General features: G+C 44.7%; 1 protein-coding gene across 5 annotated transcripts in view; it reads right to left on the bottom strand.

The window, feature by feature from the left end:
• Positions 1-1,516: 1,516 nt before the first annotated feature.
• LOC135546172 (ubiquitin carboxyl-terminal hydrolase 2-like) overlaps positions 1,517-22,140 on the bottom strand; it is a 30,032-nt gene continuing 9,408 nt past the window's right edge. For 2 of the 5 annotated variants that reach the window (XM_064974373.1, XM_064974372.1), the window contains exons 4-13: positions 8,159-8,209; positions 7,343-7,469; positions 7,092-7,203; positions 6,454-6,564; positions 6,159-6,223; positions 5,537-5,640; positions 5,250-5,409; positions 4,779-4,883; positions 4,567-4,687; positions 1,517-3,542 (exon numbers count right to left, since the gene is read on the bottom strand). In XM_064974373.1, the coding sequence (XP_064830445.1) occupies positions 3,458-3,542; positions 4,567-4,687; positions 4,779-4,883; positions 5,250-5,409; positions 5,537-5,640; positions 6,159-6,223; positions 6,454-6,564; positions 7,092-7,203; positions 7,343-7,469; positions 8,159-8,209 (1,041 nt within the window). In that variant the 3' untranslated portion in view covers positions 1,517-3,457. Of the gene's footprint in view, positions 3,543-4,566; positions 4,688-4,778; positions 4,884-5,249; positions 5,410-5,536; positions 5,641-6,158; positions 6,224-6,453; positions 6,565-7,091; positions 7,204-7,342; positions 7,470-8,158; positions 8,210-12,480; positions 13,115-22,140 lie in introns of those variants that run through there. The other 3 variants (XM_064974375.1, XM_064974376.1, XM_064974374.1) reach the window with 3 other exon arrangements.

The raw sequence follows: 22,140 nt of genomic DNA, 5'->3' as shown, positions 1-22,140 counted from the left end.
CACTTAGAAATGTCCTTGTTTTTGAAAGAAAAGCACATTTTTTGTCCATTAAAAGAACATTAAATTGATCAGAAATACAGTGTAGACATTGTTAATGTTGTAAATGACTATTGGAGCTGGATTTTTAATGGAATATCTACATAGGCATACAGCGGCCCATTATCAGCAACCATCACTCCTGTGTTCCAATGGCACGTTGTGTTAGCTAATCCAGGTTTATCATTTTAAAAGGCTACTTGATCATTAGAAAACCCTTTTGCAATTATGTTAGCACAGCTGAAAACTGTTGTTCTGATTAAAGAAGCAAAAAAACTGTCCTTTAGACCAGTTGAGTATCCGGAGCGTCAGCATTTGTGGGTTCGATTACAGGCTCAAATTGGCCAGAAACAAAGAACTTTCTTCTGAAACACGTCAGTCTACTCTTGTTCTGAGAAATGATTTGCTATTCCATGTGAGAAATTGCCAAGGAATTGAAGATCTCGTACACGCTGTATACTACTCCCTTCAATAGCACCCGCAAAACACCAGTCTCAACATAAACAGTGAAGAGGTGACTCCGGGATGCTGGCCTTCTAGGCAGAGATCTTCTGTCCAGTGTCTGTGTTCTTTTTCCCATCTTAATCTTTTCTTTGTATTGGCCAGTCTGAGATATGGATTTTTCTTTGCAACTCTGCCTAGAAGACCAGCATCCCAGAGTCGCCTCTCCATTGTTGACATTGAGACTGGTGTTTTGCGGGTACTATTTAATGAAGCTGCCAGTTGAGGACTTGAGGGGTCTGTTTCTAAAACTAGACACTAATGTACTTGTCCTCTTGCTCAGTTGTGCACTGCGGCCTCCCACTCCTCTTTCTATTCTGGTTAGAGCCAGTTTGCTCTGTTCTGTGAAGGGAGTAGGACACAGCGCTGTACGAGATCTTCAGTTTCTTGGCAATTTCTAGCATGGAATAGCCTTCATTTCTCAGAACAAGAATAGACTGACGAGTTTCAGAAGAAAGTAATCGAACCCACAAATGCAGAAGCTCCGGATACTCAACCAGTCTAAAAGGAGAGTTTTATTGCTTCTTTAAACCAGAACAACAGTTTTCAGCTGTGCTAACATAATTGAAAAAGGGTTTTCTAATGATCAATTAGCCTGTTACAATGATAAACTTGGATTAGCGAACACAACGTGCCATTGAAACACAGGAGTGATGGTTGCTGATAATGGGCCTCTGTATGCCTATGTAGATATTCCATTAAAAATCAGTTTCATTAAAAATACATTTCCAGCTACAACAGTCATGTACAACATTAACAATGTCTACACTGTATTTCTGATCAATTTGATGTTATTTTAATGTTCAAAAACAAGGACATTTCTAAGTGACCCAAAACTTTGGACCGGTAGTGTATCTATGACAAATGCATGTGTTTTGACTGCCACAGTTAAAAAGTATGACTCGTATTTTATATAAGTCACCTGTAAGCATAATTAAGAGCTTTTCTCCTTCACCTGTTAAATGAACTGACAACAGTATCGGGTCTTTTCAGCACCACTGTAAAGTACATTCTCTATATTGCATCAGAATATAAAAATAGACAGATAGTGTTTTTTTTTCTTTTCTCAAAACATTCTTCCCATGTTGTTCAATGGCATGACAGTCAAAGGATGAACAAATCCATACTGACAAGATTGTGACTAATAGTATTAGTTTGTGCTGGATCGTCCTTTTCATTCACAGCACTTTAAAACATCAGTAGCAGCCACACTGAAAAAAAATAAACACAAGATACAGGGCATCCTCTGAACACGTAGCACTCTCAAGAGGACAACCTGGCTACCCCTCCACTTTCAGAGGAAGATGCAAGAAGGAAGGAAGGAGCGAGAGAGAGAGAGAGAGCAGCAGTGAGAGGACAGAGTAGTACTGTACACAGCTGAACAGAGAAACTGGGATGAGACATTGCAGTATGTAGGCAGGAGGGGACACTCAGGTTCGTGAGAGAGGTGTGTTAAGAAGAATTTCTGACGGTGCCATATTGTCCTACTCCAACCCGTCAGCAGGGGGCGCTGCCGCAACACAGTTCAGATAATCTTCCACCGTGATGATAGTGGTAATACCAATACAAAAATCAACAAGAAAATCCAAAATCTAAATTGAAACAATGTCTTTTTTAATATTGAGGCGATCTCGAACAAGAAGAAGAGAAGAAGGCGCAGTCGGGACGAGAGTTTGGTTTGTTGCAGTGCATAGAGAGAGGGACTTCGGAGAAGGAGACGCTTGGTTTTTATTGCCTGGAGAGGGTTTCCTGTGATAACACACACACACACACTCTCTGAGACACACACGCTCACACAAACGCACAGGCCAACGCCTCTGACCACCCTGCTCCCCAAGAGCAGAGAGAGAGAGAGAAAGCAGAGAGAGAGAGAGAGGAGGCAGAGAGAGAGAGAGAGAGGAGGCAGAGAGAGAGAGAGAGGAGGCAGAGAGAGAGAGAGAGAGGAGGCAGAGAGAGAGAGAGAGAGGGAGGCAGAGAGAGAGAGAGAAGGCAGAGAGAGAGAGAGAGAGAGAGGAGGCAGAGAAAGAGAGAGAGAGAGGAGGCAGAGAGAGAGAGAGGAGGCAGAGAGAGAGAGAGGAGGCAGAGAGAGAGAGAGGAGGCAGAGAGAGGAGGCAGAGAGAGAGAGAGAGGAGGCAGAGAGAGAGAGGAGGCAGAGAGAGAGAGGAAGCAGAGAGAGAGAGGAAGCAGAGAGAGAGAGGAAGCAGAGAGAGAGAGAAGCAGAGAGAGAGAGGAAGCAGAGAGAGAGGAAGCAGAGAGAGAGGAAGCAGAGAGAGAGAGAGAGAGTGAAGTGAGGAGGGCTGGGTTGAACGACAACAACAAATATGACAGATTCCTGTAGTGTTTCCATAGTCTGAGGGTGGACATCCAGCAGTTGAAGAAACCTCTCTCTGTTGTGGATGAAGTTGGGGAAGAGGGAAGTAGTAGCCTCTCTCTGTTGTGGATGAAGTTGGGGAAGAGGGAAGTAGTAGCTTCTCTCTGTTGTGGATGAAGTTGGGGAAGAGGGAAGTATTAGCCTCTCTCTGTTGTGGATGAAGTTGGGGAAGAGGGAAGTAGTAGCTTCTCTCTGTTGTGGATGAAGTTGGGGAAGAGGGAAGTAGTAGCTTCTCTCTGTTGTGGATGAAGTTGGGGAAGAGGGAAGTATTAGCCTCTCTCTGTTGTGGATGAAGTTGGGGAAGAGGGAAGTAGTAGCCTCTCTCTGTTGTGGATGAAGTTGGGGAAGAGGGAAGTAGTAGCTTCTCTCTGTTGTGGATGAAGTTGGGGAAGAGGGAAGTAGTAGCCTCTCTCTGTTGTGGATGAAGTTGGGGAAGGAGGAAGTAGTAGCCTCTCTCTGTTGTGGATGTGATTAGTCCTAATGGGCCTGGCTTTGCCCTCCTCTTCCTCCCTCCCTCCGTCTGCAGTGCCCTCCTCCTCCGGGAGGCCTTCACATCCGCGAGGAGGAGGCCAGCTCGTAGAACAGCACGTAGGCGTCACTGCTGCGCACTTGGCTGGAGGACATTGGCGTTACTCTGTCAGGGGAGAGAGGAAGGGGGGGGGGTGCATGTGGATGAGCTGCAACGTTGTTGAGACAGTCAGATGGGTGCAAAGAGCAACACGAATTGACAATATTATTACAGAAATGTAACTATGTTGAACTGGGAACAGCCATATTGAGGTTCCCTTCAACCGTTGTGTCACAAAACCATGGAAATGGACGGGATATTCAGACGGTTGACGATCTAACAAAAAGGTACTTGTTTTATGGCAGGGAGATTTTAGAGTAACATTGCGTGGGTACTATCATACTGTGCCATTAAACAGAGAGAAAGTTAATGGAGGAAAGGGAGGGAAAGAACTTAGGAGAGAGAGTGAGAACTGCATAATGAATGAGAGTGGAGGAGCAGGGAAAGAAGACAGGTGGCTGCTGGGAGAGAGAGAGAGAGAGAGGCAGATAGGCTCTCACAAGGCAATGAGTGGGAGAGAGGTGAGAGAGCGAGGAAAAGAGAGGGGGAGGCAGAGAGAGGAAGGAGGTAAGTTACTGCACACTTGACAGAATTACAGGGAGGTACTGCTATTAAGAAAGCAAGTAGCTCTGGGTGACTGGTATGTAGCCAGCCAGCAAGACAGACGGAAACAGGCTCTTCATGTCCTCTCTCTGACAGTCTCTGCTCTCACACTCTCAACATGAGGCTCAGCAAATAAGGTCCAACACTGTGGTGGTCCGTTCTAAACAACATCCTATTCCCTACTGTATATAATGGTGCACTACTGTTGACCAGGCTAGGGATGAAAGTAGTGCGCTATAAAGGGAATATGGTGCCATTTCAGATGCACCATGTGTATGGAGTGAGGTGGAGGTGTATGGAGTGAGGTGGAGGTGTATGGAGTGAGGTGGAGGTGTATGGAGTGAGGTGGAAGAGAGCTTGAATGTTCTAAACAGGAGTATTTCAAGTGTTCAAAGAGTTCCAGTCAATTCAACCTAAATGAGATGACTTCTTGCTAGCAGAGCCTTGTGGGTAGTGTAGTGTCATAAAGGGAGAGGGAAAGACATACCTGGAGTCATTGAACGTGTACCATTCTCCCGAGGTGGGGTTGCGACAGTACGCTGTGTAGTGGCCGCCCATGGTCGTGCCTGAGTGATTGGACACTGCGTACAGGTTATAAACTGCATTTACTGTGGGGGGGACAGGGGAAAGAGAGGAATCAGTAGAACGCCACTGTCGTACTTAGACAGACGATTCTACTCGACAGACGATGGTACTCACTGCTGTTTTCCGAGGCAAACTCCCTGAGGTCCAGTTTCTCCATGGGGAAGTTGACAAATGTGGACAGTTTGCTGGTTCTCCGCGCTTCAGAGAAGCGTTTCAGATCTGGACAAGTAGGTGGGTTAAGGAAAAAGCAGTACAGGGAGGAAGTGTCTGTAAATACACAGAGACGGGGGCTTCATATGGAACCTTGGGTGGGTTTCATATGAAGGTTCACATACATACATTTAACACATAGGCAAGCCTCTATAGCAACAGAGAGCACTTCTAGGCTGGTCCCAGATCTGTGTGCTTTAGTTGAACCATAAGCAACTCCTCTGACTACGATTGTCTCATACATATTGTGTTGGCTGAAGCACATTATATGCAGATCTGGGACCAGGCGTTAGCCAACTCCTCTCTCCTTTACAACATCTAACAGGATAAGAGACAAACGCAGCCCAGAAATATAAGCGGCTTGAGAAAGGATACGAAGCACTAAGATCTTGGGGAATTTCTGTACAGTGAACTTCTTTGTGCATCTTCTTCTGGCTTTACACCTGTAGCACGTTGGTTTTTCATCGCCCTCGAGCACATCCTCTTTGGTGAAGAGACTCATGCAGTCCATCAGACTCACTTCTCCGTAGCCCTTCTTGACACATAGACACAAGGCACATTAGGTTACATTTAAAAAAAACGCTGGGACTGTATGTGTGTCTGGGGAACGGTGAATGTGCCATTCTGCGGGGAGGAAGCTGGTGTGGATTGTCAATACTGACCTTGGCGATGGGTAGAGAGAGATCCCAGAAGGGGTCAAAGACAGTGGAGCAGTAGCCACACGTGCTGCATGTCAACGAGCTCTTCAGCTGACCCACAAACAGGTCTGTGGAGGGCAGGGAGAGACCATTACTACCCACACACACACACACACACACACACACACACACACCACAAACACACACCCACACACACAAACACACACCCACACACACACACGTGTGCGCAGGTTGGCATTTATTGTTATGAATTTTGCCCTGGTGGCAGAACGGAGCAATTTCCGCCAGATGGGCCAGCAGCAAAGTCAATTGCCTAGCTATATCGTTAAAAATGTGTTTGAGGTTAGATATTAGGGTTAGCGGTGTGGTTAAGGTTAGGTTTAAAATGGGATTTTATGACTTTGTGCCAGTGCCAGCTAGTGACAACTCCGCAGAGCTGCCACCGGGGAAAAATTCATGAAGATAAATGCCAACCTGCGCGCGCACACACACACACACACACACACACACACACACACACACACACACACACATCAATCAGCAGACTACACATTACCAAAAAACACTATTTATTGACAGCACAGAGTGTTACTTAACCACTGTGGGTGTTGATGCATGCCCTTACCCACTATTTTACTGTCCTCTCTCTCCAGGTACTTGCTCCACATTCTATCCCCTTTCTCCCGGTCACTGTGGGAGGGATGACCAGACAGGAGAGGGTGTGTCAGTATTCAGTGAGTTAAAGCCTCATGCTCATTGATCCCGCGCCTCCCCTCTTGTAAACCCAGGAGAAATCCCGCCTCCACACCCACTGACTGCATACTAATACTGTGGGATGTGCCCTACTCTCCCGGTTAACATTCTCTTGACCATGGTAGTTAATGGAGAAAGTAAGAGCAGGAGAGGAGAGCAACACTCACGGCAAGTGGTCAAAGTCCTCTGAGCTGCCCCGCGGCCGCACCGTGACCCGGTTTACCTCGTTGTGCAGCCCGTCCAGCAGGAAGCGCAGGAACTCCTGGGCGTCCTGTTGGCTGGAGGGACGGACACAGACAGACACACAGGTTGGTTTTTTTTACGCATTGGAAAATCATCTACAATACCATTACTGATACAAAGTTATTAGATTTGGAGTGCCTCTGAAATGGCAACCTATTCCCTACAGATGTCGGATCTTAATGTGATCACCTTGCTGCAGGACAACTTTCCTGCAATGCAGGAAATTTCAAACTTGTAGTGTACTTGAGGTTTAAAAACACTTCTGAAGTTTGTCATTTCCACTTTGACATTTCTGACTTGATTTTCCCTTAAAATGTATCAACCCCTACAAAAACGTCTGTTAACTATAATCCATATAATAATTCAAATTTCCTGTTGCTGCAGGGTTATTTTCCTGCTGTAGCAAACTGGCTCAAATTAAGATCCTACATCTGTATAAAGTGCAAAAATTTTCACCAGGGCCCATAGGGCTCTGCACTGGTCAAAAGTAGTGCACTATATAGGGAATAGGGTGCCATTTCAAAAGGTAGGCTTGGTGAATAGTTAGTTGAACAACACGTACTTATATCCCACAAATCGGGGGGCGTATCTCTGGATCTGAGTTTTGAACTCTGACGGGCCGACCGCCTCGCTGCTCGACGACGTCCACATGGTCTGGAGAAGCTTGGCAAATTCTAGAAGCACAACCGGGAAACCAAGAAGATAGATCCAATCCCCTCGGAACAGTGGCAGACATTGTAAAACGGAAGACTTGATGGTAAATAAAATGTTCAGCATTCATTGACTGCAGGGGACTTAGGCTAGCTGTCTCACCCTCCATGAGCGCCCCAGTGTTGGTGCGGCTGTTTTTGTTAAGGTCGCGTCGGTGGGAGTTGTGGAGGCAGTAGTCCCGGAGGTTGTGCGTGTTGCTGAGACACTGCAGGATGGAGTTCATGAAGCACTGTAGAGACACACACACAAACACACACAGTCTTTAGAAGCGGGTTAACACGCACACTATCATGATGTTCATGGTACAGGAAGTTACAGCTTTGACAATAATGTTGTCAACGTTGCAGACAAATGTGCAGAGGTGAAATCGTGACTGCTGGAGTTATATTTAGATATTTTCTGTTACATACACGCACACACACACACAGAGGAACAGCTAACATCACGTGGCCACATGTGACACGTGCAAGCACGGGGGAAACAAGGAGCAGTGGGCTGAGTGACTGAAAGGTAGCAGGGATAGAGAGAGAGAGGGAGACAGTCAAGTCCCCCAGCAGGTACAGAGTTCAACAGCAGCGAAAGCACTCTGATAAGGTTACTGTACACAGTGCAAGTAGACAGTTTATTTTGGGACCCATCCTTCTCCCTGTTGCCTGGCAAATACCCCCCTCCCCTCCTCCTGTTTGTAGAGCCATGAGATGGCATGGCAGATAATCTCAGCTAATGGAAATAGACTAGCTAAGGGAATGTGTTAGTGATATCGAAACACATCCCTTAAGCTGATAGCAGAGGATAGGAAATGTGGATTACACTGTTTTCGGTACACTGACAATATTCAACGTTTCTTCCACAACACACATGAATAGAGGCCTAAATATATATGTGTGTGTGTGTGTGCGCACTCAGGCCACTACTTACGGTATTTCCCAGGTTCCGCAGGCCCACCAGGCCCTGGGCACTCTTGGAGTTCTGGGGAGGAGAAGAACACGACAAGGAAAACATTTACGACAAAAGCATGTGAGCGAATGTCATTTTTGGCATGGGCCCACAGTCGAAGGACGTCTACGACAAACATGGGGGCCATCCTCAGGAGAAGAAAAAAACTGAGCCTTCCTGTTATAGGTTAGGCTTCTAGACATGCTATGAGATGTAAAGATGGACATATTCTTTGTCAAACACTAGCCTGGTCCTGTTTCAATACAGAGGGAATCACGCTGCCTTGGATGGACAGTGTTTTCCTCACGGCTTAGCAATAGCCTATAGGCCTTTGAGGGGGATAACGGTCTTCGATTGTCGACTAAGGGCTTCGGAGAAAAGAAAATGACTGACGTCACTGCAGTTTAATTAGAGAAGTTCAGTTGTTTTATAATTGAGCAGTAACGGAAACAATTACCAAAGCACCAATCTGACTGCGGACAAAACTTTCATTACATACAGCAGGGCCTAGACTATCTCTTTAATATGGAATGCAATGTGTTGTGCCTGAAGGCCTTTGTAGAAATGCTACAATCAATTATTTAGGCCTAGTACTTTGAACACAAGTGAACACAAGGCCCCATCACAATGATACAGTCCCCCACATTTAGATCAGCGGAAGGGAGACTGGGGTCGTTATGAAAACGGTTCACACAGAGTCAGTCAGGCCAGTAACCCGCTCACAATGGTGTTTTTATGGGTTGATGTAGAGCACAGCGCTGCTGGGGAACAGGAGAGGGAACCTGATCCAGCTTCCTGTGGAACTCAATATAACACTGAAGTGACTGAAGCTCTCCAGTAACTCTCACCTGCATGTTCTGTTCTGGCTCATATAGCCTCCCTCCCCATGAGCGCAGGAGTGACCAACCACCACGGGACGCACAGTGAAAAACAGACACACACCCATGTGCTCCTGGTATCTGGGAGTCCAACCAGGACAGTGTGTAGTGTTTATGTAGTTATGAGAACACCGACTTGGACGGCTGTAGCGTTTTACTATTATATAAATAACCCCACGCCGCCTGTCCACCGTTCCCAACAGACCAGGAAAAACCCATCCAACAGTTTCATTAACTCAGGATGAACTAAATCCTCCTTTCTCAATTCCAATGTAAAATAAAGCGATTCATTAGTCCGTGACCACGTGAACAAAACACTTCCTGTTGTCAGTTATTGGTTTACTTGTTTTTTTACATTTGTGGGAAGTCGTGTGGGAGTGTAGGCTAAGCTTCAGGAGGACCACTGATTATGCTAATAACAATCACACACCACTTGTCACTTCCAGAACGATCCCCATGACGTCACAACTTGCCGTCCTTTGCTGAGTAATATCATCGGAGCCCAAAATAGCACCTGTCCTTCAGAACTTGCTGCCACGTTCTCATTGGCTGGGTTGCTGTCAGAGCGGTGTGACTGTCACTGAAGAAGTCATCCTGACAGCCGCTCGCCCGGGGGAACGCTATTTTTACACGAACGAGCAAGAGGACAATATGACATCACAAACGCACTTCACATCTGGCAAGTGCGACTTACTTGATTAACTGACTGACCAACCAGTGTTCTTCCTTGGACTAGTAACAGATGAATCAGTGTCACCCATTTTGAGAATGTCTCATTCATTAACAATTGATGAGCTTAGTCTTCAAAGTGGTGTGACTAGCCCAGGCACATGCAAGAGGATTCATGTGGAATGCAACATCATTAGAAATGATCTCCATCTGTAGGCTTTTGGAGGATCTTTTTGGGTGACAAAGCTCTAGCCTGAGTCAACAGAGGGGAACAAATGGGCTGATATAGAAGTGCAGAGAATGTTATTCTGTCCTGATCCCAGTCAGACAGTAGCCTTGTTTAGTCGGACCAACTGTCACAAGAGAACATAGTTCCTCTAGATTCGCCAGATTCCCCAGAATACACATTGCACACAAATTGAAAATAAATACTGTGAAAGCTTGGCAAATGGGTTTGAGGTTCAAATTGTGTTGGTCAAATGAATTCTCTGTCCATGGCCGCCTAACCCTACATTTAGGCCTACTGTATTGACAGCCATTCGAAGCAGTGAGCAGTTCTATTTCAGCTGAATGGTTGGACTGGTACAGTCAGAATGGTTGGACTGGTACAGTCAGCTTGTGACCAATGTGTGACTGTGGATGGATACTACACAACAGGGAGGGGGGGTGGCGGTAGCCTAGAGGTTAGAGATGCAGTGCCTGTGACTGGAAGGTTGCTGGTTCAAAGCCCCAAGCTGCCTGTGGGGAAATCTACAGATCCGGCAGGGTTACCTTCAATATCCCTGTATACTGTGCCTGTGTTGGGTGTCAGGTTGGTTACTGGGACAATAAGGAATATCTGTGCAACTGGACCAATAAAGCAAGTATTGTTATCTCTCTCTGTGTGAATGCAGATCCCAGGCTCTCTTGCCAACTCCTATAGCCATTGTCAAGTGTTACAACATGCACATCCATTACACCAGTCTATACACCGATCCAGAACATGATGCCATCTGCATCCAGCTGCCACCATAAGGTGATGAGTTGAAAGGCATGATGGAGGGTAATAGTTAGTGGTGGTGGTTCACACACAAGTTGACCTTGTTTTCCACATAACACGGAGACTGATGAATTAATTGCCTTGTATTTACACATAACATGATCGCTGCCGCCACGTTATCAATCCGAGACATCTCATTGAAATGTTATCTGTTGTTGTTGGGATTTCAGTGTTTTTGGGTTCCTCTGCAGATACTGACATTGATACTGAGCTGTACTATATCATGCTGATTTTTTTTTTTTTTTTTTTAACTAGTCAAGTCAATTAAGAACAAATTCTTATTCACAATGACAGCCGACACCGGCCAAACCCGGACAGACGACGCTGGGCCAATTGTGCGCCGCCATATGGGCCTCCCAATCACGGACGTTTGTGATGCAGCCTGGATTTAAACCAGGGTGTCTGTAGTGGCGCCTCAAGCACTGAGATGCAGCGCCTCAGACCACTGCGCCACTCGGGAGCCTGGTACAAACAGCCAGGTTCAAGTTGTGCCATGAATGCTGAATGGGTTGAGTAGGCCAGGCCTGCCTGACACGGTTCCACCTTGCTCCACAGAATGCGTATAATCATTAGCTAGCAGCAGTGGGTTGTGTTGAGTGAGAGCTGCAGGAGATGGAGAACAGTTTGTTTTGACCTTCCTGTGCCTGGCCCCTAACAGGAAGCAAATACAACCGCAACCCACCAACTGTCTTCACATGGAGTGACTAAGCGGTCATGGACCAGCTCAATCAATTGATATTTACATCCACGGTCTCTCTGAATGTTCAACACCAAGATAATCCACTGAAACAATAGCAACACTTCCTCTCCTTTCAAAGCAGGTTATAGGAAACCCTTACAAGGACTAATATGACCCATAGATAAAACATTTGAGGGACAACTGAAAAAAAAAAACACACTCTTCATCGTGATAGCCAGATACTAGCATCTGCCACTGGGCTTTCACCTCATGAGAGCGAAGCCCGGGAGCCAAGGATAGCGTACCCAGGTATACTTTCAGTCATGCCATTCTGCTCCTTCAGTTGAGTTTATTCATTGAAGCATTCAATACAATACACTCTCTCTGGGATGAAGCCAGATTATTGAAGATGATCAATGAAGGGTCAACGTTCAAGGTTGTAATAAAATCATCAATCATTGGTGGATAACTGTTTCGGTGGCCAAGGAGTTATCCAGACACTGCTAGATCCACAAGCACCATTAGCTCACTAATGTACATCAGACCACTTAAACATCAGTCTGAAAACAGACCCCTTGACCAACAATTTTACCTTGATTTGTTTCTCTCTCTGGACATGGAATTATGGGTAAAAATAGCAAGAGAGTGGGACATAATGCCTCATGTATTACAGTTGTTGCATAATAAAAATAATTTAAAGACCCATTCTAAATATATTTTGATACCGGACTTGGCTATGTAATATCATTCAATATAGGAGCAATTGCTGGCTATGGAGTGAGATTAATTTGAGATTGTATAACTAGTCTAATGACCTGCCAGAATACTGATCCTCCACAGAGGCTTAACGGAGGTTTAGCCTACTGCTAGATTGAATGCAATGCTATATTGATGTCAATGCTGATGTGTAGAAGAACCCCTAGTGAGATCAAGCCTCCTAGATCCTGATTGATTAACAACACATATATTACTGTAACTAATACGCAGACAAGCATTCGATAGATCATCTTGGTGCCAATATATGCTATGTTGTTTTTACCTTGGCTTGATTAATGAGAAGTCCTACAAAGGTTGACACCAGCACCGAGCCAGACATGCTCGAGCTTTTCCGCCGCATCTCTTGCTTCAAGAACGGGAAAGCAGAGGCCGGGGGTTCTTCGGGTACGGTCACCGTGTATGACTGTCTTATGCTGGGCATGTTGACTGTCTGAGATATTCGGCTATCGGTGTGTTCTGATGCTATGCCGGTATCAGGCAGATAGAGCCGGTGCGCTCTTGATTCACCGGGAGTTACAGCTCGTTCTCCTGATTTCTATGTCGCAGGATCTTCGTGTGAAAGTGTAGCCTACGTTACGAATACATTCGTATTTTCGCTCGAGCTTGTTCGTTTCCTTTTTGCAGTTGTCATGAAAAACCGAGCCATTCATCTACACTCGATTTACAAGCGATACATACCAGGCTGACACTCCTGATATCATGAAAAAACACATAAACAATACATTAATTCAATAGTTTTGTAATGAAAACAGACTGAACAATGTCTTATTTTCTCCCACATGAATTCCATAAATCGAAGACCTCCAGTACACGCAAATCACAACACTTATCACTCGTGCGCTAATCAATCATAGGGCTGATTGAGCAGTAAATGTACACTACCTCTTCAATCTTTTTACAACCCGGAAAGCCATAGGCCCGCCTCTTTTCGGCTTAATACTACAGACGTCAGCCGCTGCCACAAACCTCTCCGACGTCAAACACCGTCAGATTGGTCCGTTCACATTTCTACGAATTACTTGAAGGACTCAGAATGGTGCTTCCAAGGACACCGGTGGAACGTTCACTCCGGTTGTCCATACGCCAAGCAATGAGATACAACACATTCACTGTCCAATATGTGTCTCTTTTTTTAAAAGGGCTACTCAGTGTGAGACCCATTCATTTCAGTGCAGGACTACATTTCAGAGGAGCACAGTAAATTGTGTTTGGGAGAGTAGGCTACTACATGCTCATAATCTGTTCGGCTTTTGGACATGGCTGTACCACTCTTGTTGTAATAATACATCTATGCCTAGTTAGCTTCACAGAGGAATACAGTCACTGTGACCCCTACGACTCAGCCCCTGCACAAGGTTTTCAGACCATTTGAAGGTCAAACATTGATGGCTAAATTTCTGTGCGTTGTGGCAGATGGGGAGGAACATCAGAATCAACCATCAAGCCTTTTGTAAATTCCCAGTAAAGAAGAGCTCCTTCTCTGGAATGTGAACATTCTGCTGAAGGAGAATAGGGTAGACCTAACATATCTTAGGTACATTCAGTACCAAAGGTGAGAAGCACAAAAGGTGAGGTTTTACAACATGGCAAAACAGATTGTAGGCTAGAACATGTTTTCCTCATGCAACAAATAGGATTAATTGCCAAACCCTTGTCAATTTGCTGTCAATCAATAAAACTAAGTGCTGACTGCAGTTTACCCTCTGTAATAAACATTTAGCACTGTTAGCTCTGAACTCTCACCTATGAGAGACAAACATGTTTGCTTGTTTACAGGCTTCAACACTCAATCTTGTTGCTCACCCCTCTTGCTCAAAGTCTAAAAATACCCCGATTTATTAGGACTCAAAAAGTGAGTGGGAAAATACAGATGTCTTTAGGCAGCTAAAATTCCATCGGTCCATTTCAATTTCACCACCTAACAAATGACATTAGCATTGGAAAAGTACAGAGTCCCCGACACGGCTAAATGTATTTGCAATGACGTTGCCTATTACATTTGAGGAGATCAGAATGACATTTCCCCATACCAGTCACACATAGAGCAGTGGTCTGCCAAGAAAGGGGATTGGTAAACGGGAGACATTGTGACGCAGGCGTGAAAATGAATCGAGATCTAAACATCATCAGCCACCAACTAAAGTTAGCCTTGGTCAGAGTATGATAATGGCTACAGAAAGTAGCATAGGTCTAGTATGAACAGCAGACTGCTGCCTAGAGGCCCGCCCACCTATATTTAAATGTTGATTTAAAAAAAGTAACCTTTATTTAACTAGGCAAGTCAGTTAAGAACAAATTCTTATTTTACAATGACAGCCTACAGCAGCCAAACCCGGACAACGCTGGGCCAATTGCGCTCTGTCCTATGGGACTCCCGATCACGGCCGGTTGTGATACAGCCTGGATATAGGCTGGATATAGGCTGGATATAGGCTGTATCACCAATATAGGCTACCTAGACTATCACCTTGATTCCATATGAAATGATCTACTAAATGAGTCTACTAAAATGTAACAACACTGGCGTAGATTATTCATGCTGCCACAGCTACTTCCTCAGCCGTTGGTCTTTAGAAACGTCTTCCTCCGTAATTGTGATGTGCTCCTGATCTAGAAGCAACGTGACAGTAAATTCACAAGTCCTCCCGAAAGCATCGCTGGCTGTGACGTGACTCCTGCTCAACTGAGCTAAATTGTACGAGACTAACCTAATGAAACGCCACGAGCATTGCGTCTATGACGCTTGCATGTTTCTGTAATTGTAATTGTATGTGTTGTCCACATCTAAATTCTCTTTATGGTGTCTAGATCTGTAAGTTGTTATGTCGGATATTTGTCTGAAACACCCCCCCCCCCACTACTGCTCCTGTTTTGTTTGGACCAGGTCTCTCTTGAAAAATGTATTTGATCTCAATGAGACTAACCTGGATAAATAAAGGTTCAATCAAATATTTGTTTTTATAACAAAACATCAAAATAGATTTGATCTCAATGAGACTAACCTGGATGAAGGTTCAATCGAATATTTTAGTTTCATAACAAAACATCAATAGGGCAGAAAGTCACATGTGAGTCAAGAGTGGAGGTATATTGTTGTACTTACTGTTTCATTGAAGGGATGTGTAGGCTAAATGGTAAAGAGAGAGGGCAGTCCCAGCTCAGTCTTGTGACCTAGCACGTGTACACAACAAACAGCCAAGGAACACATTCCATTATTTACCAGGCTGAGTGTGTGTGTGTGTGTGTGTGTGTGTGTGTGTGTGTGTGTGTGTGTGTGTGTGTGTGTGTGTGTGTGTGTGTGTGTGTGTGTGTGTGTGTGTGTAACAATCCCACCTTCAGGGGAGACGGAAGAAAACACAGAGCCTAAAGGATAGCAAACTAAAACATCTGACAAAGAAATCAATTTTTGTATTTTGACTTCTGAGCTAAAGACCTGGTTAGCTAGGCAAATCAATGAACATCTGCCAACCACATTTCTTAGATAAAGGGCATATCAAGGAGACTCATTTGTTCAAGCAAACACCCAAAGTGGTTAGCACAACCAAAAGGAAAGTAAATCCCGTAGTTCAGCATAAAGCTAGGCTAGGATACATTTCAAAGTTTTGAAACTCAGCTAAATGCAACAATCACTCAAGTACAGCACACAACATTAATGAAAAGGACTTTCTGTTTCTGTTGATATTTAGGCTACTCATCATTCTGCGGGCACTGATTGTAACGGAACAGAGGAATACGTTCTGAACGGTCATCGTTGCACTTAAAATCCCTTCATCACAAAAGCCCTGCTGTTCTCAGTGCCAACTAGAGTACAGATACAGTTTGGCTACGTACTGAACTGTTCGAATCCACTCCCCAATCAAATTCAGCAGGTCACCAGACTGGCGTTACATTTTCAACAAAGCGTTATATTACTGTATCCGACTGAACAAGGTGGCAGATATGCAACAAACATACTGTTGATTCTGCATGAGTCTAGACATAGGATAAAGCAACCAAGAAACAAACGGCAGACAAATTTCACCCACGTGTGAAAGGCTGGCATCACTGATGCAGAGTTGCGGACACATAATGGGATGCCTGGGGAGGGTAGGGGGGGGGGTCCCGGGGGGGGTCCCATCAGACAGGAGTTGTATAACGCTTCTGAAAGTGTGTTTAATACCCGTTGTAATTACCCGGCCACTAATTCAGCCACCCAAACAAAACCCCTCCTAGCCCAATGAGGTAAAGGCAAAAAGGTTATAAAACACAGTAGGCCTATGTAACTAAAACGTAGCGCTAAGGGTGATAGAGAAGTAGCCTAAAAGCTAGGCTAACTGATCAAACCCTTTTGCACGGGATGGGCCTACTTTTTAAATAACTTTACTTTCATTTAACTGATTCCATTGTAAAATCCCAGGTTTGTCCATCCCAGACTACAGCACAGTATAAAGACAGAAGAGTAGGCTGTGCATGAAGGCAGCACTACACAGCGCTATTATTACTGTGTCCAGGACTGTGCCAGCCAGCTCGTCCCGGGGTAAAGAGATAGGACGATGGAGTTGACTTTACTGCCAGGGCTACTTCTAGGGCCACTGCCACAAGGTAGTTTAGAGTTAGACGCCACCACACTAGTGAGTTGGCGTGGAACACGAGTTCATTGGGTTCGGGAAAATAACGGAGCTATTTTTCTCAGTGCCACTTCTAATGTCGATGCCATTGTTCGTTGTAACTAGGAGCTGTGTATTGGGGTCGTATTCATTATGCTCCAAATGGAAGAAAACTAACTGAATTAGGGAGGGAGTACCTGAACTTGACCGATAAGAAACGCTCATTTTCGTTTCCCGTTGCAGAGCATTTTGCTACAGTGTGCCTTAATGAATACAACCCAGGGCACTGGGTAGTGTGCAACAGCTGGCAGCACTGAGCTTTGGGATTAAACCGTTTGCCTGGCCGTGCCTGGCTGGATGACCTAAAATGGCATGACGTGAGATCAGGATGGCGTCACAAAAGCCTTCGTTTAGACTAACTGGGCATTTCCTTCACAATGTTTCCCCATGGTTCATCGGTCAGTCAGCTTTGTGATGATGAACACAAATCCTATGCAGTAGGCCTATATGGATCGACTCTCAAGGACGGTATAATAGGCACTGAGGCCTATTTTGCAATGCAGCTTGCTACAGTCACAGGCAGTGATACCCAATCACATGTCATCCTACCCACCTCTGATTCTCTTAATTAGGAACGGTTTCAGTTGACTAGGAACTGTCCCAGTCTAACACATGAAGTGTACCTTTGAATCAGTATCTGCGAAGGATCTCGTTGTTACTCTGAGTCTGGACCCTGATCTCTCTTTTGACGAACGAATGAAAAATATTTCAAGACCAGCTTTTTCCCCCATCTTCGTAACGTTGCAAAAATCAGAAACTTTATCCCAAAAAATTATGCAGAAAAACTAATCCACGCTTTTGCCACTTCAAGATTAGATTAACCAAATGCTCTACTCTCCGGCTACCTGGATAAGGCTCCAAATAAACTTCAGCTAGTGCAAAACACGGCTGTTAGAATCATACAGTATTATTCCAGTGCTAGCCTCTCTGCCGTCTTCCTGTTAAGGCTAGGGCTGATTTCAAGGTTTGACTGTTAACCTACAAAGCATTGCATGGACTTGCTTGTACCGTATACTACGGTCAATAAGATTCCTTATTGTTCCTAGAATTTCTAAGCAAACAGCTGGTGGCAGGGCTTTCTCCTTCAGAGCTCCTCTTTTACGGAATGGTCTGCCGATCCATGTGAGAGACACGCAGTCTCAGTCTTTACTGAAGACTCATCTCATCTCTTCAGTAGGCCCGATGATTGAGTATAGTCTGGCCCAGGGGAGCGAGGGTGAATGGCAAGGCATTGGAGTGACGAACCACCCTACTCTCCATTGGGATTCTCTACCTCTGACCTTATTATGGGGGCTGAGTCACTAGCTTGCTCGCGCTCTCCCATGCCATCCTTAGCAGAGTTCATCTCTTCATGCCAGGCCTTTCCCCGCTATACTCGACTCCCTTGGGTGGGTTGAGTTACTGACTTAACCGTCCTGTCCGGATTTGCGCTCCCATGCGGTGGGGGAGATCTTTGTGGGCTGTACTCAGCCTTGTCTCAGGGTAGTAAGAAAATGGTCTGTTGATATCCCTTAAAGGGCGACTGCACTTGGTGTTTTTGCCTCGTTTTAGATGTGGTTCATTAAGAAAGGCTAGTGGCTTTGACTGAATTCAAACGTGAGTTTGTTTCAGGGTGTGGTTTGATGTGTGTGTGTGTTCGCAGGTGGGAAGAGTTAACCAAACTATTTAGCCAATTAGCTTCAGCCGGCTGGTGTGCAACCGTGGCAAAGTTGGTTTGATTTTGGGCTAGTTAGGGACCACCAATAAATTACACAACGTAAATGAGACAATATTTTCAGATTGCATTTTATTTTTTTCATTAAATGCTTTTAATATTTGTATATGAACTTCTACAATTTATCAATGGTTTGAGGTTTTTAAGTCATTGAAATTTGGAGCTATTGGAATTTTAACATATTGTCCAATGTATATTGTGTAATTTACCAATGGTCCTAATTAGCCCCATAGGCAGCTGCAGTCCGAATTGATGATTACTTGTGTGCTGCTGAGGGTAGATGGGCGGGATTGAAACAAACACAACCTTAATTTACATTGTGATGCAGTCACGACCACAATTCTCACAAAACTCTGAAAATTATCCTATTTTCACTTTGTAGTCAATTTTGACAGTATGATAAATGTTTCTGACTCACATTGATGCCACATAGGCTGTATTCTAAATGAGAAGTTGTTTTTTTAGGGGTAGTTGCTCTTGAAGTGGTGTGGGGGCTGTGATTTGGCAAAGTGGGTGGGGTTATATCTGCATTTTTTGCCCCGTCCAGGGGTAACTTTGAACGGGGCTACAGAGTCCTCCGACCATTAGCACCCCTGTTTTCAATACTCGAGCACCTTCTTCTTTGCAAGGATAACGACACTGAGCCTTTTTCTAAAATGTTTTATGAGATTGAAAGAACACACTGGGAAGGATCTTCAACCATTCCTCCACACATAATCTTTCCTGATCCTTGATATTCATCGTCAGCGCTTATGGACTGCCCTCTTCAATTCAAACCACAGGTTTTCAATGCAGTTCAAATCCGGAAACTGAGACGGCCATTGCAAAATGTCGATTTTGTGGTCTATACATTTTTGTTGTTGTTGTGGAATTTGATGTGTGCTTGAGGTTATTGTCTTGCTGGAAGGTCCACTTGTGGCCAAGTTTCAGCCTCCTGGCAGAGGCAACCAGGTTTTTGGCTAAAATGTCCTGGTACTGGGTTAAGTTCATGTTATTGACCTTAACAAGAGAAAAGGGCTTTAAAAAATACATTTGATTGATTGATTGGTATCATTAGCTAGGTTTCCCTTTACTTGGCGACAGATTTTCATGTGAATATAAAACATTTTCCCACAAGAGACGTTTCCATCCAACTGTGCGTGATGACGTAGTGCACATGAAAATAACTTTTGCAGTTAAGATCTCATGTACTAAATAAAAAATGCATCGCATTTTCAACTCTACCGATGGTTTTGTCACAAAAACTGTTGCGTTATACTGGTCTTGGCACCTGCTCTCTAGCCAGCAGTTTGCAGATACAATGTGGGTAGGCTAGCCTACATGACGGTGAGATTATCACTGACAAGAGCGAGACCATTTGTATTTGTCAAACGGCAGCCAAGCATCAATAATCATGTCACCAGAATAAGACTCTCGATATTTACTGGAAAGAAGCATCATGCTCATCACCATTCACTTTCCCCACCATGTGAAGTTCATCTGTAGCCTAATAAACTGCATCCTTTCCCAAATCGTAGTGGGAGGAACACACAACATGCCATCGCGTAACTCCAGGTTTACTTTGACATGGTGCTTATATCAATATTTGCGTATAAAGGTGTGTCCACCTTAATTTGTCGCATAATTAATTTTACCATACAAAAAGATCCCACCGTGTCGGGAGAACAAATTGTTTATCGACAATTATGAAACTCTAGCGAAATGTCCTGTTTCCATCCGCACTGTCGTGACTTTTTCCATGCGTCAGGCATTTCATAAATGGAAACCTCGTTAAAGAAAGCAGCTATGCCAGTTGTCTTCTGGTGCTTGTGTCAAACACAACAGCTTGTTTATCAATGAGAGAGAGGTGAATAATCAGATGTCTTCGAGAGAAAAATCATGTCTTCCTAGAACGATCAATACCACAGTGTACTTGACCTACACAACCTCCTTTCTCCCATCCTGACCTTCCATCACTCAGCCTGGGAGAGAGCTGCTCTGATGAGAAGATGCTGGTCCGACTGGTTTCTCCGAGGCATGACCCAACACGTCCCTCAAAACATGACTCCATAAAAACTCCTCCGGATCCAAACCCGAGAACAAAGGCTTTCCTTGCACCACGTGGAGTGGATGAGCTGACAAACCGTTGTGACTCAGCCCACAGGGATGCCTGACAGTGGGGACGAAGATTCAACGCAGATATTTATTTATGCTAACCTTTATTTAACCAGGAAAGACCATTGCCAGACCAAAGACCCCCCCCCCCCCCCATAAAGCGCAATCACAGTTCTCAGACAAAGTTGGCATACATAGTCCTTACTTCACCTGCTCTGGGCACCTGCCTTCTCTTCTGTCATGGTAAGGGGATTTACTGTATAAACTCCCTGCTCTAAACCGGTCCGGGTGGAACATTATACGAATTAGGAAGGATAATTAAAATGACTTGATGAGAACATTCGAGCCCAGGGCTCAGGAAATTCTCTCGTGACATTAAGAGAAAAATCTCAACCTCTTGGCCCCAATAGTCAACCCAGTTCCACGTACATGAGAGTCATTCCCTCATTGACTGGTGACTGTTAATTACAGAGAACATTCCGTACCACTTGCGAGTGGCTTCGGTAATTCAGAGATGATGGCTAGCAACGGTTAGCCTCGATGCATCCTTCACTGAAGAGTTTCATTACAGTGCATCAACGGCCTCTTTGCCTGCCTGATGCTGATTGTGATAGATGTTGCGAAAGCAGCTCCACACCAACAACAAAACAGCCTTGTCAAAGAGATCGGCTTGCCCGGTTGTGAAACAAATGTCCTCCTACGTCTCCTTCCCACAGTGGTCAGTAATCAGGGCTAATCCCGTAAGTGGGTTCATTCACACTCCGCTCTCTAAGGAGAGGGAGAGGAGGATAGCCAGGCCAGCCACTCCCCCAGATGTCATTACTCTCCATGCGTCACAGAGGGAACACAAGGAGTCTCGTCAACGGTACACCTGCCTCTCTGACAGTCAGTATGGAGGTTTCCACTGACCCAAGTTTATTCAACAAAAGCAATGTCGGGGGGAAAAAATCCATTCCACAGGGGTGTATTTTTCTTTTGTCTACCTTTCTTTATTTTCGACCAATTTTTCAGAAAAAAAATGATGATTCCTGAATACTTTTAAAGGTGCGCAGGGCATGTGATGTAATCATGTAACTATAAGCTCCAGTCCGCATTTCATTTTACATGCCTACTGTTTGCAAAATCGATTCATTCAACAACAACAAAAATGTGTTTCTTTGCAGGACAATGATTGTCCTGACTTTCAAGGCCTGAATTGCTTCGCCTCGTTTTTCTGGTTGCCTGGCAAGTTTCACCATTCAATTATTTCAGATATACAGGAGCACAAGTTTCACTGTGACATGGACCATGGCAGTATGTTCGCACATGAGAATTATTAGAATATGACAAATATTTGTAAATGACTGCATTCTATCCATGCTGGCTTTCGCAGTCTACCTGAGACATGATAGGTGGGATGGCATACTGGCTGTCGCCAATTTATTAATGCTCAATTAGCCTAAAATGGGTCATTTGTGGTTGTTTGTGT

This window comes from Oncorhynchus masou, chromosome 9 (genome assembly GCF_036934945.1).
Source record: "Oncorhynchus masou masou isolate Uvic2021 chromosome 9, UVic_Omas_1.1, whole genome shotgun sequence".
NCBI classification, from domain to species: domain Eukaryota; kingdom Metazoa; phylum Chordata; class Actinopteri; order Salmoniformes; family Salmonidae; genus Oncorhynchus; species Oncorhynchus masou.
This window is presented reverse-complemented; position numbering and strand designations above follow the sequence as displayed.